Below are 13786 nucleotides of genomic sequence, written 5' to 3' on the forward strand. Positions count from 1 at the left end.
GGCAATTTTGTACAATATTCAATGGCATAATAATTCCTTTTGGTTGAATTAATATATGTCCTTGAATATTTTTTTTCCCTGTAAACACTGTAGCCTTAGTGGTATTAACAATACAGTATATTGTTTTATCAAGCTTCTCATTAATGTTTGTTAAGTATGCAAGTATCCAAGTGTTTCTAATAATGAAACAATGAGGATAGTCTTTGGAAACATCCCTATTACAAGATTATATTTCCATTTGTTTCCTTTAAAGTCATAATTTAGTTTGTGTGCTCTAGAGTTTGGGGCTCAGGTGGGGCGCCTGGGTGGCTCAGTCGGTTGAGCGACCGACTTCGGCTCAGGTCATATCTCATGGTTTGTGAGTTTGAGCCCCGTGTCGGTATCTGTGCTGACAGCTCAGAGCCTAGAGCCTGCTTCTGATTCTGTGTCTCCCTCTCTCTGTGCCCCTCCCCCACTCATGCTCTGTCTCTCTCTGTCTCAGAAAGAAATAAACATTAAACAAAAATTTTAGAATTTGGGGCTCAGGTGTAGGAATCTGAAATGGGATGGGAAAAAGTCAAACCTTATAGGTAGTCTTTCTCCATAATGTCCTTCATAAATAATGTCCTCATCATCTCCCCCTCTCCCTCTCAAGCTGTAGGATTTGTTTTCATTCTAAGGTGTTGAATGTGAGCACTGAGGCAACCAGTACAATATTTTAATGCAGTGATGGCAGGGATAATAAAAACCTTTTGTAGTTGCTATTTGGGGATACAGAAAGGTTATAGAAACTTTATGTGAAATTTATAAATAATAATAGCTTACATTTATTTAGTACTTAATGTGTATTAAACACAAAATATTTTTATGTATGTTATCTGAATGAATTTTCACAACAGGTCTTTGAGGTAATTACTACAGTATTCTCCATTTTCACATGCAAAGAAACTGAGGTATAGAGAAGTTAAGTAACTCGCCCAAGGTTTCACATTTATTAAGTTTCAGAAATCAGATTCATCGTCAGACAGCTTTATTTCAGAGCCAAGTTTTATTTTTTTTATCACTAAAAAAAAGTTTTTAATGTTTATTTATTTTTGAGAGAGAGAGAGAGTGTGTGTGAGCAGAGGAATAGCAGAGAGAGAGAGAGGGAGACACAGAATCCGAAACAGGCTCCAGGCTTTGAACTGTCAGCACATAGCATGAACGGGGCTCAAACCCACTAACCGCAAGATCATTACCGGAGCCAAAGTCGGATGCTTAACCAACTGAGCCACTCAGGTGCCTCTCAGAGCCAAGTTTTAAATCATAGCCCCTATATTGACAACTTTAAAACTTCTGCACTCTTAATAGTAAAGGATAACAGTAAGGGTTAAGTAAATGTCTTCTCTTGCTTTAAAAAAAAATTTTTTTTAACGTTTACTTATTATTGAAAGAGAGCATGTGCAGGGGAGGGGCAGAGAGGAAGACACAGAATCCGAGGCAGGCTCCAGGCTCTGAGTGGTCAGCACAGAGCCCGACGCAGGGCTTGAACTCATGACCCTTGAGATCATGACCTGAGCCGAAGGGCTCGAACTCACGACCCTTGAGATCATGACCTGAGCCGAAGTCAGACGCTTAACCACTGAGCCACCGAGGCGCCCCTCTTCTCTTACTTTTATTTGCTGTAAACTTTTACAAGAAATTATTTCTTACTCATTGAATAGTTTTGTATCTTTCTCCCTCCTGAATAAGGTAGAAAAGTCTATCCTTGCTGCAGTGTTGTTAATTCTTTAATGGTCATATATTTCAGATCTCAGTGGGAAATGGAGAAGCATAATCTGGAAAGCACAATTAAAACATACTTAAACAAACTGAATGCAGAAACTAGCAGAGCTTTAACAGCTGAGGTAATACATAAATACATAAATACATAAATAAGGAGAGAGAGAGATGGGGTTGGGGAGGGAAGTTTTCCTTGTATACTAGTATACTAAAGAATTGAAAAAAAAAAAAACCTTATTTCTGAATAAACAAATAAGTCATCTTAGGACCAGCCAGAAAACATAACTCCAACTTTTGTGCTCTTTGACTCATTGCAATTTTGTACATGATTACTTCATTGTTGATGATCTATGTTGTTTTCCTCCCCCAGATGACTTCAGGAGATTGGTCTGCTTCAGTATATATAGGAAATACACACATTTTGGGAAAATTCTCATGAAGCCAGGTCACTAAGCCAAGTTTGTAAGAATAACATTTTACTGCTGCTGGAGATATTATCTCCTTTCTTTGTTAGTTCCCATGTAGATCTTCCCAAAACACATATACATCATACACTCCCAATTTCAAATATCCAACTTACCTTCTAGACCCCCAGAATGTCACTCACAGTTTGTTTTAAGTTAACTTAGAACACCACAACTAGGGTCTCTTCTAAAAGATATGTGATTGATTATCTGTATGGATGTAATTTTTATTTATAGATATTCAAACTTGATATAAAATGTTTTATATCAAACGCTCTAAAAATTTTTAGAGAGTTCACTAACATTAAAAGGATTATATATCTTCCTACCTCTGTCATGGGTGAGCTCTATTCTTTAGCAGAATAATTGGGAATCTGGAGGTCAACAATCAAGGAATGATACCTGAACCAAAAATAATCTGGAGAGTAAAATGCTAGCTATAACTGAAAAATCAAACCCTCAGATTACTTTAAGAGCTCAAGTTTGTATATTTTGTTTCTCACTACTTTTACTCAGAAAGTTTCTTTCTGCTTGCATGATTAATTTTATAAACCCTTAATGCTGTCCAAGAATATAATCTACTTTCAGTGAATATTGAGTGATTACTGAGAAAAAACAGAGGCCAAGTAACCATGCAACAATAATGGTGCAGAAAGAATTCCTGCTATGGGGGAGACATTGGACCCATTGACCTCCCAAAGTCCATTTGGACTGCATGCTCCTCCTGTGTGGTCTTATTATTTCCTGATCCCTTCCTCAATTAACAAAACAAATAGCAGGATTCTTTTGAGTTTTCCTAAACTTTGCTGCATAGTAGAGTTACCTGAGAACTTTAAAAAATCCTAGCACTCAGGCTCTACCTGGTATCAATTAAATTAGAATTTCTGGGACCAAGGCACCATTTTTTTTTAAAGTTTCTCAGATGACACCAGGGTATGTTCAAGCTTGAAAAACTAATGTTCTGGAATGGTTACCAACTCAGTAACCATTGACTAAAAAAGTTAGAGTTGCAGAATTAGAGTTTTTCTAATGTATTATGGATGGTCAAGAGGCTCAGGTGCTGGAAGAGATTGAAAAATAGCTTCACCTTTACTAGAAATGATTTAGAAAACAACGTGTTCATTTACAAGGACACCTTCAACTTCTTTGTCTTTCTCTCAAAAATCTGTAGGTGTACTTCTTACAGTGTCGTAGAGATTTTGGTCTGCTCCACCTAGAGCAGACTGAAAAGGAATGCCTCAGCCAGCTTGCCAGGGTGACTCACATGGCGGCAAGGTAACATTTTACTCTTCCTTAATGCTTCTTTATCTCAGAGATACTAACAAGAGGTTTGAGGTCAAACATAATCTGTGTTTTACATGTAAGACACCAGAGTCTTTGGAGTAAACAAACCCTTATTTTTTTTAAACCTCAAAATTCCTTTAGTCACTTTGATACTTTTGCTTGGTTGCTTTTCCCGAAGCACTGAGAAATCTGAGCACAGTAATAGCTGCGGACAAATTTTTCCCTTCCCCTGAAGTGAAGTAGATGAAAAATCTCAGAAACATGCATCCAGACTAGATATTTACAAAACGGGGTGGATTCTAAGTGGAAAACCTTTTTTCTAATAGATTTCTCTTCTAATGCTTGATTTTATATACTTTTGGAATACATTGAGGGAAAGATCAGTATTAACACCTGAAATCCTAAGTTAAAGCCAGTTTCTTCCTGTGTGATAATAAGTGATTTTTAAATTTGGGGCAGGTTGCATGAGACTGTCCTTAAATTTATAATTTTATGGAGTATACGTTTATGCTTAAAGAATTAACTAAATTAGAATTTCTGGGACCAAGGCATCATTATTTTTTTAATGATGATCATTTTAATGATCATCATTATTCTTCAATTCTAAAGAATCAGAATCTCTGATGTTTAGCAAGATTCCCAGGATATACTGATGTGCATTCAGGTCCGGGAAGCACTTTATAAGTGATCAGTCTATCTTTGCTTGCTAGAGGGAGAAGGGGCACTCTATAAACTAAAATATTATCAAGACTCTTTGTATAAGATGATCTCAGTGATAACTTATTCTGCTCTTTTAAAACTGGTGTGCTGGGTGACACTGGGGTGGGGATATTTTAATAGAGCCTTTTGAAAGGCCTCATGAAATCTCTTCTAGAGATGGCAGACCTTCCACACCTCAAAGCTGTTCCTACTTAAGTCATCTGGTGGGCATGTTTGGCAGAGCTGCTGTGTTTGTGTAGTTTATGCACTGCATCGAGGCAACAGTCTAATTCATCCTCGCAGAAGAGGTAGTTCTTTCTGATTTGCCCTCCCATAAGGGTATCTTTTAGGAATTTGCACAAGAGCTGATAGGCCACCTATGGCCCTGGGATGTCAGGGCTACTGTGAAGATAGTCTAAAACCTGCTTCCAAGAGGACTCAGCATCTGGAAGGATGCTCTTGCTTTTGATGGCTAGGGCATTTCCCTGTTCGGCCTTCTCTCCTTCCTTACTTCAACAGAGGGATTCCTGCGTAAAGATTTCATATGTCCTAAAAACTATTGCCATGATAGAAAAACACTTGGTGTTGTGGAAGCAGAAGTTGTATTTGCTCTTGAAAAAGAAAATATATTCCCCGTCTTTGTTTTATTTTTAATAACAAAACCCTTCCATACAACTTTGTGCCCATTTGAGTAATTGTTGGTGTCGGAGGTAATTTTGTTGCTGTTTTATATTATTTACATACATGCTAAAGAATATAATGGAAATTTTTAGAGACCTATGTGGTATATAAAAAGAAAGAATTTTCTCTTGTGTCTCCTTTCCTACATCAGTAACCTGGAATCACTTCAATTAAAGGCTGCAGTAGAGAGTTGGAATGCCATTGTAACAGACGTTAGAAATAAGATTGCATTCCTCAGGGTAAGTGCTGAAGTATCTTTAGAGTAAATTGAATGTTGTAGGAGGTATATACATAAAGAAAACATGTAACATTAACAACAATTACTGGAGAAATTTAAGGAAGAACATGTTTTTTTTCAGTTATTACAATTTATGCCTTTTTAAGGTTTGAGATCAATATTTCCATGTAGTTGATTGTAGACAGAATCGTAGGCTAATACATGTGGGTTTTTCAGGTCTTTCAAGTCCTTCGTACAATAAAGGAACTCAAAAATTGTGCTTCACACCTAATTTTCCTAGAATTCCAAAGCTGATTCTGCTCTAATCAAAAATAATTGTCATAACTTGGTCTGAGTAATTCTGTGTTTATATAATTAAAAGGACAATCAAGCAGACCTGTCTTGGTTTTCAGTCTTAGATTTTATGTTCTTATTCCATAATGCGAAATATTTATTCATTATTTAATAGAATTAGGACTATGCTTAACGTAATCTAAAGAGGTAACCTACTGAATATTTAATAATTTCTTCATTTGGCCTTAGGATATTTTTGTATTTATATCTTCAGGTAAATATATAATGTTCAGTGTTTTGTGATTTCACAACACTGCTAGCAAAACAATGACATTTAATTGTGACAACTGCCTCAGAGCATTACCTATTTGTCCAGCTTTTCCAGTGGCCGTCTTGACTGTCTCTTTCCAAGACTCTTGTTATGAGGTCTTCAGTGATGCTTAGCATTTCTGTTGGGTTTACTCACTGGCCTCACAAGAGCAGCTACATCTTTGTCTTCTTTCATGCACAGGTCTTCTGTGTGAAGTTTCTAATGTTTTATTTCTTTTCTGGTCTCTGTGGGTTGTTTACAAAATAATACTGTGAAGTAACAATGCCAAAAACTTTTGAGAGTATGTAGTTAAGCTTCAGAGATTGGAGTCTTAGTTTTGGCAAAATCCATGACGATAAAACAAAGGTATATATAATACTAGAGAAAACTAGAGGTATAACTCTGAGATAAACAAAATGTGGATATTTAATGAGTATTCCATAAAATTTCCCCTCCAGTTTTTAAAGTGAACATTTGCCAAGTAGCTCAACTCTTTGTTACAAATACTGTTTTCCCATATTTATCAGCCCGATATTACTTACAGCTTCTTAAATCTTTAGACGCTATTCACTTTATATCAGTGATTCCCATTTTGGGGCTGAAAATTATGGAAATACTGAAGAATTATCATAGGATCTGTGAATTATGTGTCTTTGTATCTTGCCAGTACGTTTGGGGATAGTGTGTTATAGAATTACTTTATGTCAAAAATCGTTTTTATGTTATTTCTGACATAATTGGTTGAGAATCACTGTTGTGTGTTTTATTATTCAAAACTGCATCGAGTATTCCCATATGCTATTTCTTTGAGGTTTATTTTGCGCTAAAATATTGTTTCTCTTCTTCTACTAGACACAGTACAATGAACAAATTAACAAGGTGAAGCAAGGGTTTGCCTTGAGTACCCTACCTCCAATCCAGCTTCCTCCACCACCACCTAATCCTGACATACTGGTAAGAAATGGGACATTTTGAAAAATTGCCATCTTCATCTTGATGAAGTGCTAAGGGCTATATGTTTAATGTGTGTTCAAACTAGAATAGGCACATACTGTGCATATTGTTTGTAATTATGTCTATTCCTGCTATATTATTTCCAGATGATATAACTAGTTGACTGGCTTAGCCACGCCAATACATAGGTGTATCACTGGATTTTAGTGATGTATTTGGTAGCTAAAGAGGTAATGTATTCTCATTCATCCTGTCAATCTCACCTGTAAGGTAAGAAAAAACTGATGGATGGGCAGAATTCCCAATGCTCTCAGGTTACCCCTAGATGACTAAACCATCTCAGTATAGTACCCTAGCAGTCTACTTCACCCCTCCACTTCTACTTTGAACATTCTGTTCCTTAACTTTTATCCCTATTCTACCTTTAGTAGCTTCCATTTATGCCCCTTTCCTGCTTATTGCTGGGAATCAGTGAGTCTCAATCAGCTATCTCTCTGTTGGACTATTTATATTATCCTTCTGGGAAACATAGTACCTTAACCCAATAAATTCACACAGCTTTTCAAAAGACCTTTCAGGAAAGAACCATTAGGTGATCATTTTTATTATCAAAACACATCTGGGAATAGGAAAAGGAGTAAGGTGTGAGATATTTAGTGGCCAGTCACTTTCAACCCCAGCACTTCTGCTTGTAGTAGAACTTTGAAAATGTTATTTCTGTAAATAGTTGAGTGTATCAGAGAACTTGAAAATTATGTGAATTGTGTGGAGTTACACTGTGTTTCAAAAGCAGAATCCAAAGCTAAAAGCATTATGTGGTGTACACCATGGTCTTTAGAATGCAGTATTGCCTTTTATATTTTTAGTTCAGTTTTTATAGGAGCACTACATTATGAACATTATTATTCTAGGCTTGGAACGTCATCATACTCAATTACCCCGATAAGAAATATTATATGCAAATGATGGAGAAATCCAAAGAGTCCTTGTAGTTCTACAGGAAGTAACACATATGCTTGTATGATTTCTAGAAACTGCTTTCTGCCTATTTTCAAACTACCACCTATAGGTTGTAGTTAAACTCTCCGATAACTCTAAATATAAAATGGCTCCAGAGACTCCGAAGCCACATACAGAGTTTTCTTTGAAGTTTCTTGAAACCAGATCAGCACAAGCTGTCTGATACCAGTGATAACTCCATAGCTGACATATGTAGTTAAACTTTGACCTCTAGATCCTCATCACTTTGAAGGCTTTCTTATGTCTGATGGGGCTTAACCCAGGTTTAGTCAAGGGAAAACCCCACTGGCAGTTAAGCTCTGTGCGTCCTTCTGCTAACATCTGAGAGGTACATGTGTATCTTTTGTGCTTCCTAACTAGCATCACCGCTGTGTTTGATCAAAACTAACAGTTGTGTTCAAGTGCAAGCATCAGCGACCACTAAACATTAGTGGAACAGTTTGAGAGTGCAAATGCTAGAAATGTAACGATGCTATTTGCCGTAAGTTAAGATTATTCAATGGAAACATACTAGAGATCTGGGTTTAAGTCCTAACTCTCTGAATAACTATGTTATTCTTGGAAAAATCAGCTATGCTGGACTTTGTTTTTTCCATGTATAACACCAGGAAATTATACTAGATGACCTGGTTACTAAAATACGTCTATGGGTATGTATGTAAGTGATGAATCACTAGATTATATTCCTTAAACTAATATCACACTATATGTTAACTAGAATTTAAATAAAAACTTGAAATATACATACATACATACATACATACATACATACAAAGAGTTCATCTATCTCTGAGATCCTAGTATTATAAAGAATAGTCAACAGGCTTTAAATGTATAGTAGTCTAACCTGAGAAATCTGAAATAAGGGGTACTCTTCCCAGTTTAACCCAGTATTTTTTATATGTTTTTATTATATCTTGGGTTTTGTACCCTGGCTATCTAATTCTCCCAAGTAGTATTAGGTAGTGGCTGTCTGCAAAGAGAGCAGGAATACTGACTCATACCCACCATCCGTTCATTCTTTAAAAACTTTACATTATGAAAATTGAAACACAAAAATAGAATAGTATAATGAACCTCTGTGAACTAAGAGAGCCAACATTTTGTTAATCTTGTTTCATGTCATCCTCTTCTTCCTACTGGGATTTTTTTTTAATTTTTATTTTTTTTTAATTTTTTTTTTTTCAACGTTTTTTATTTTTATTTTTGGGACAGAGAGAGACAGAGCATGAACGGGGGAGGGGCAGAGAGAGAGGGAGACACAGAATCGGAAACAGGCTCCAGGCTCCGAGCCATCAGCCCAGAGCCTGACGCGGGGCTCGAACTCACAGACCGCGAGATCGTGACCTGGCTGAAGTCGGACGCCCAACCGACTGCGCCACCCAGGCGCCCCCCTACTGGGATATTTTAAAGTACATATCATATAATCTCATCCATGTATACTTCATCCTAAAAGATGAGGATATTATTATTATTGGATATAATGATAACACCATTTTTTTACCTAAGAAAATTAAAAAATTTAATATCTAATATCCATTAGATATTATTATTAGATATAATGGTATCACCATTTTTTTACCTAAGAAAATTAAAAATTTTAATATCTAAAATCCAGTTAAAATTTATATTTCCCAATTGCCTTAAAAATGTCTTTTTCTTACCTAATTTGCAATATTTCCAATTTGATTATAATTACTCTTTTAATAACTTATTTTTAAAAACAATTCAAATAAAGTTTAAACTTCGCATGTGGCTCATTGTTCTTTAAATCTCTAGCAGCTACCCTCCCCCCTCTCTTTTACTCATGTCATTTATTTGTTAAAAAAGTTCAAATTCCCACATTATTGATTTAATTGATTGCATCCTTGTGATGTCATTGTACATGTTCTGTTTTCTATAAACTGTTGATTAGATCTAGACGGTTGCTTAAAATCAGGTTCAGTATTTTTAGCAAGAGTACTTTATAGACAATGATATACACAATGTCTTTCCTTTAGTGCTATTAAATAAGAATCCGGTGTAAACCTCATGTATTCATTTTATTGTTCCCTATTAATCTATGATCTGTGTTGATGTTCATTTTTTTTTCCAATTCAAAAAATATTTGAATTTCTGTTTATGCCAGTGCTAGACTTGGCACATAGTAGAAACTTAATCTGTCCTCTTCTGTAGTCTAGTCAGTAAAGTATCCATCCCATTGCTAGATGCTAAGAAGGGCTAGCTTTCCACAGCCCCCTGGAAGGTGCAGTAACACCTATAAGCGTGTCTACAAGTCATTGTAAGGGGGTTTATGCCCCAGGCCCACTGCACTTCAGCTTTCTGCTCTCATTGGAGCTAACCATAAAGTCAAAATCCATCAGGTGATACAAGTTCCCTGCAATGCGTAACCAAGGAAAGTAATATTTTCTATAGTCAGCTTTGGTCCTTTATAATTTCTGAGTATCAGTATTATTCATCAATGTGGACAGTACTCATTGAGGAGCCTCTTAGCATAGTCCTATATTATTATAGTTGGGAGGGAACTTTAAAAATTACTTAACCTAATAACCCTCTGCTTTATAGATTAGTAACTTGGCATCCCTGGTTACCCAGCCAGGTAGAAAGAGAGACTAGAACTCACTTCTCTTCTCTCTCTGCTCTTTTGTATATTCACTACCCTTCGCTTTTCCAAAAATGCGTACATTTAACTGTTATGACAACACCAATTCTAATGCTAGTGCTTTGTATCTAGATTTCAAATTGTTTTCCCCCAAACATTGCTTTATGAATTTAGATCATTGCCTATTTAATATATAAATGTATTGGGTTTTTGTTTTTTTTAACCTTTTCTATTTTAGATGCAGCAGTTCTTGGGAAGACCTCTTATGAAAGAATCTTTCTTTAGACCCATACTCACTGTTCCTCAGATGCCTGCCGTTTGCCCTGGAGTCATCTCTGCACCTGGCCAACCTAGAGCTCCGCTGGTACAGATCCCTTTTTGGTGGAATAGTTGTTATCACCACAGTAGACTTCGTGAATGAATGTGTTCTGTTTATTTGATAGGTGGTGATGGTGGTGGTAGTAGTGGAGGGGAGGATAGCTGAATGACAGGTGAATGAATAGTTCCATTTGAAGTGTTGTGCTAAGAGCATTCCATATATTATTTTGTTAGCTGATACTGGTTTAGCTTCTGGAGACAAAGATAAATACCTTTTTATAGTAGACAGTCCTTATAGGATTTTATAGTTTTGCTTCTATAATAGCAACAATATAGGGTAGATTAATATTTTTAATAGATAATTTATATTTAGCATGTTTGATGGGTAATTAGAAAGCAAAGAAGCCAATTCATAACAAAGTTATGCCACAAAGCTAAAGAAAAACTTTATTTACACAAACATACACACACATATGTATAGTAGCACACAAACAGAATATAATTTGCATCACCTTGGAATATACTATAAAGTGATGAATCGTCCTCCTAGCTACAACTAGCCAGATAAGCCTTATCCAAACCTGAAGAGGCAATAGAGAAAATTTAAATGACCAGGATTATTAGTTGTAATCTTGGCAAAGGTAAATGTTTTTTAATAAAAAAAAATCTTGTCCCAGAAGATTGATGTTAATTAACTAAGGAAAATTCTCTAATCTTGACTTTCCATAAGCACATTCTTATCAGTTTTTTATACCTATAAATAGTCTCCCTTTGAAATATATAGTCAGATGGACTCTTTATTTTTGCAGAGGCTGACTCTGCTAATAAATATGTACATAGACCTTAACATGTTAACTGAGTACCACATCTCTTTATTCCCCATGATATCACAGTGTTGTTCATGTGGTTTGCTCCCCCATCATTATATTAAAGATAGTTTTGTGTGTGTGTACATACACACACACACACACACACACACAACCTTATTGAAAACTTTGAAGTACCTCAACCTAATAAGATTATTTTCTGATTCCTGGGGAAAAGGTTGACACTAAGGCAAACCCAGATGTCTGGGCAGTTTTCTCCTCTAAGTAGGCTTTGTAGGAGTTACTTCAGTAGCTGTTAGTAATTGCTAATCTTTCATGAGTAATCTTATATTTGAAAATAACCTGTAAAGCCTTAGGTAAAAGTTGTCATGTTTATAATTATCCTAGTAATCAGCTAAAAGTGTTCACTTCCTGATATTAATTAGAATCTTAAAGTTTCTAAGAAGAAATGCCATAACATATGGCAAAACTGATGGTTTCATGGCTCAGAGGTGTCACTACAACTTGCATACCACCTTTGTCTGTAACATTCATGAGACATGGGGCAGACATTCTAGTAGTGGTCTCATCTTTATTTCTTTGAAAATTCAACTATAGCATAAACTACTTTTATAATTAGAAAAATCATAAAAAATGGAAATGCAAGCTAGTGCAGCCACTCTGGAAAATAGTATGCAGGTTCCTCAAAAAACTAAAAATAGAACTACCCTATGACCCAGTAATTGCACTACTAGGCATTTATCCACGGGATACAGGTGTGCTGTTTTGAAGGGACACATGCACCCCCATGTTTATAGCAGCACTATCAACAATAGACAAAGTATGGAAAGAGCCCAAATGTCCATCGATGGATGAATGGATAAAGAAGATGTGGGGTGTGTGTGTGTGTGTGTGTGTGCGCACACACACACACACACACACACAATGGAGTATTACTCAGCAATCAAAAAGAATGAAATCTTGCCATTTGCAACTATGTGGATGGAACTGGAGGGTATTATGCTCAGTGAAATTAGTCAGAGAAAGACAAATATCATATGACTTCACTCATATGAGGACTTTAAGAGACAAAACAGATAAACATAAGGGAACAAAAAGAATATAAAAGCAGGGAGGGACAAAGCATAAGAGACTCATAAATATGGAGAACAAACAGAGGGTTACTGCAGGGGGTGTGGGAGGGGGGATGGGCTAAATGGGTAAGGGGCACTAAGGAATCTACTCCTGAAATCATTGTACTATATGCTAACTAATTTGGATGTAAGTAAAAAAAAAAATTTTTTAAATCATAAAGCAAATAACAGAAATATACAAAGTAGAAAGTAAAATTATTTTGCAGTTAAATCCTAGGAAATAATCAGTTTACAGATTGTTTATAACTTGAGCCCTTTTCTATGCATATGTATTTTTTTAATTTAATATAAAAATGAGCCCTACCATAAATACTATACCACAGACTTTTTAAAAAATGAAACATAATGGGGCACTTGGGTGGCTTAGTTGGTTAAGTGTCCGACTCTTGATTTCGGCTCGGGTCATGATCTCACAATTGTGAGATCGAGCCCTGCATCAGACTCCGCACTGGGCATGGAGTCTGCTTAGGATTCTTTCTCTCTCCCTCTTCCTCTCCCCTGCTCATGCATGCATGTGCATGTTCCCCCTCTCTCTCAAAAAAACCAAAACCAAATGAAACAAAACAAAAACCTTTCATGGGCATGTCTTCTTCTCAGATATATAGATATGTTTCTAAGGACCTGATTAAATATGCTATAATTCACTCATTCCCCTGTTAGCACACTAGTTGTTTCTTTACTATTCTAAAATACAGCAGTAAATACTCTGTATTTCTGTAATTCCTCAATTACGGAGACACACATGTCTCCTTTTCAAAATAAGGGTAATTAAAAACAAGAAGTATTATTGTGCTAGTTAAATTTTTTAAAAAATTCTAAAAAGGGAATGTATAGGTCGATATTCTTCCTCTTCATTCTACCCATTTTCTGAGGTATGGAAATACCATGTTGTCATGGAATGTTACTTCCTAATAACTAAAGCTGATGGGTTATAACTCTGTGTTCCTTTCAGATGACTGGTATAGCCTGGACTGTACCGGCGCCTGTGGGAGACGCTGGGCCTCCTCCCAGTGCAGGTCTGGGAAGTGACCCCCCCATGATGAATTGGGAGAGGATTATAGACAGGCTGAAAACTGCTTTTCCACAACAAACCAGGTACCTTAATTTTTATTTAGTTGTGAGTACAGATCATACTCTACGTTTTCCACCACCATAATTAGGGGAATGAAACAAACATACACACAAATATATTTCTTTTCCATTGCCTTGGTAAGGAAAATGAAATTTAAAGGGATAGTGTTCA

The 13786-nt window shown here is 36.1% G+C and overlaps 1 protein-coding gene across 11 annotated transcripts in view; it reads left to right on the forward strand.

Annotated features, from left to right (window-relative positions):
• The window catches only part of DZIP3 (DAZ interacting zinc finger protein 3), a 131552-nt gene that overhangs the window by 79323 nt on the left and 38443 nt on the right, over positions 1-13786 (forward strand). For all 11 annotated transcript variants that reach the window (XR_006222173.1, XM_042999049.1, XM_042999047.1 and 8 more), the window contains 6 exons: positions 1769-1865; positions 3376-3479; positions 5020-5107; positions 6542-6643; positions 10504-10629; positions 13496-13638. Coding sequence is in view for 10 of the 11 variants with exons in the window: in XM_042999049.1 (XP_042854983.1) it covers positions 1769-1865; positions 3376-3479; positions 5020-5107; positions 6542-6643; positions 10504-10629; positions 13496-13638 (660 nt within the window). In the remaining variant the exon portion in view is untranslated. The remainder of the gene's footprint in view (positions 1-1768; positions 1866-3375; positions 3480-5019; positions 5108-6541; positions 6644-10503; positions 10630-13495; positions 13639-13786) is intronic.

The sequence above is a fragment of the Panthera tigris genome, chromosome C2, assembly GCF_018350195.1.
Source record: "Panthera tigris isolate Pti1 chromosome C2, P.tigris_Pti1_mat1.1, whole genome shotgun sequence".
NCBI classification, from domain to species: domain Eukaryota; kingdom Metazoa; phylum Chordata; class Mammalia; order Carnivora; family Felidae; genus Panthera; species Panthera tigris.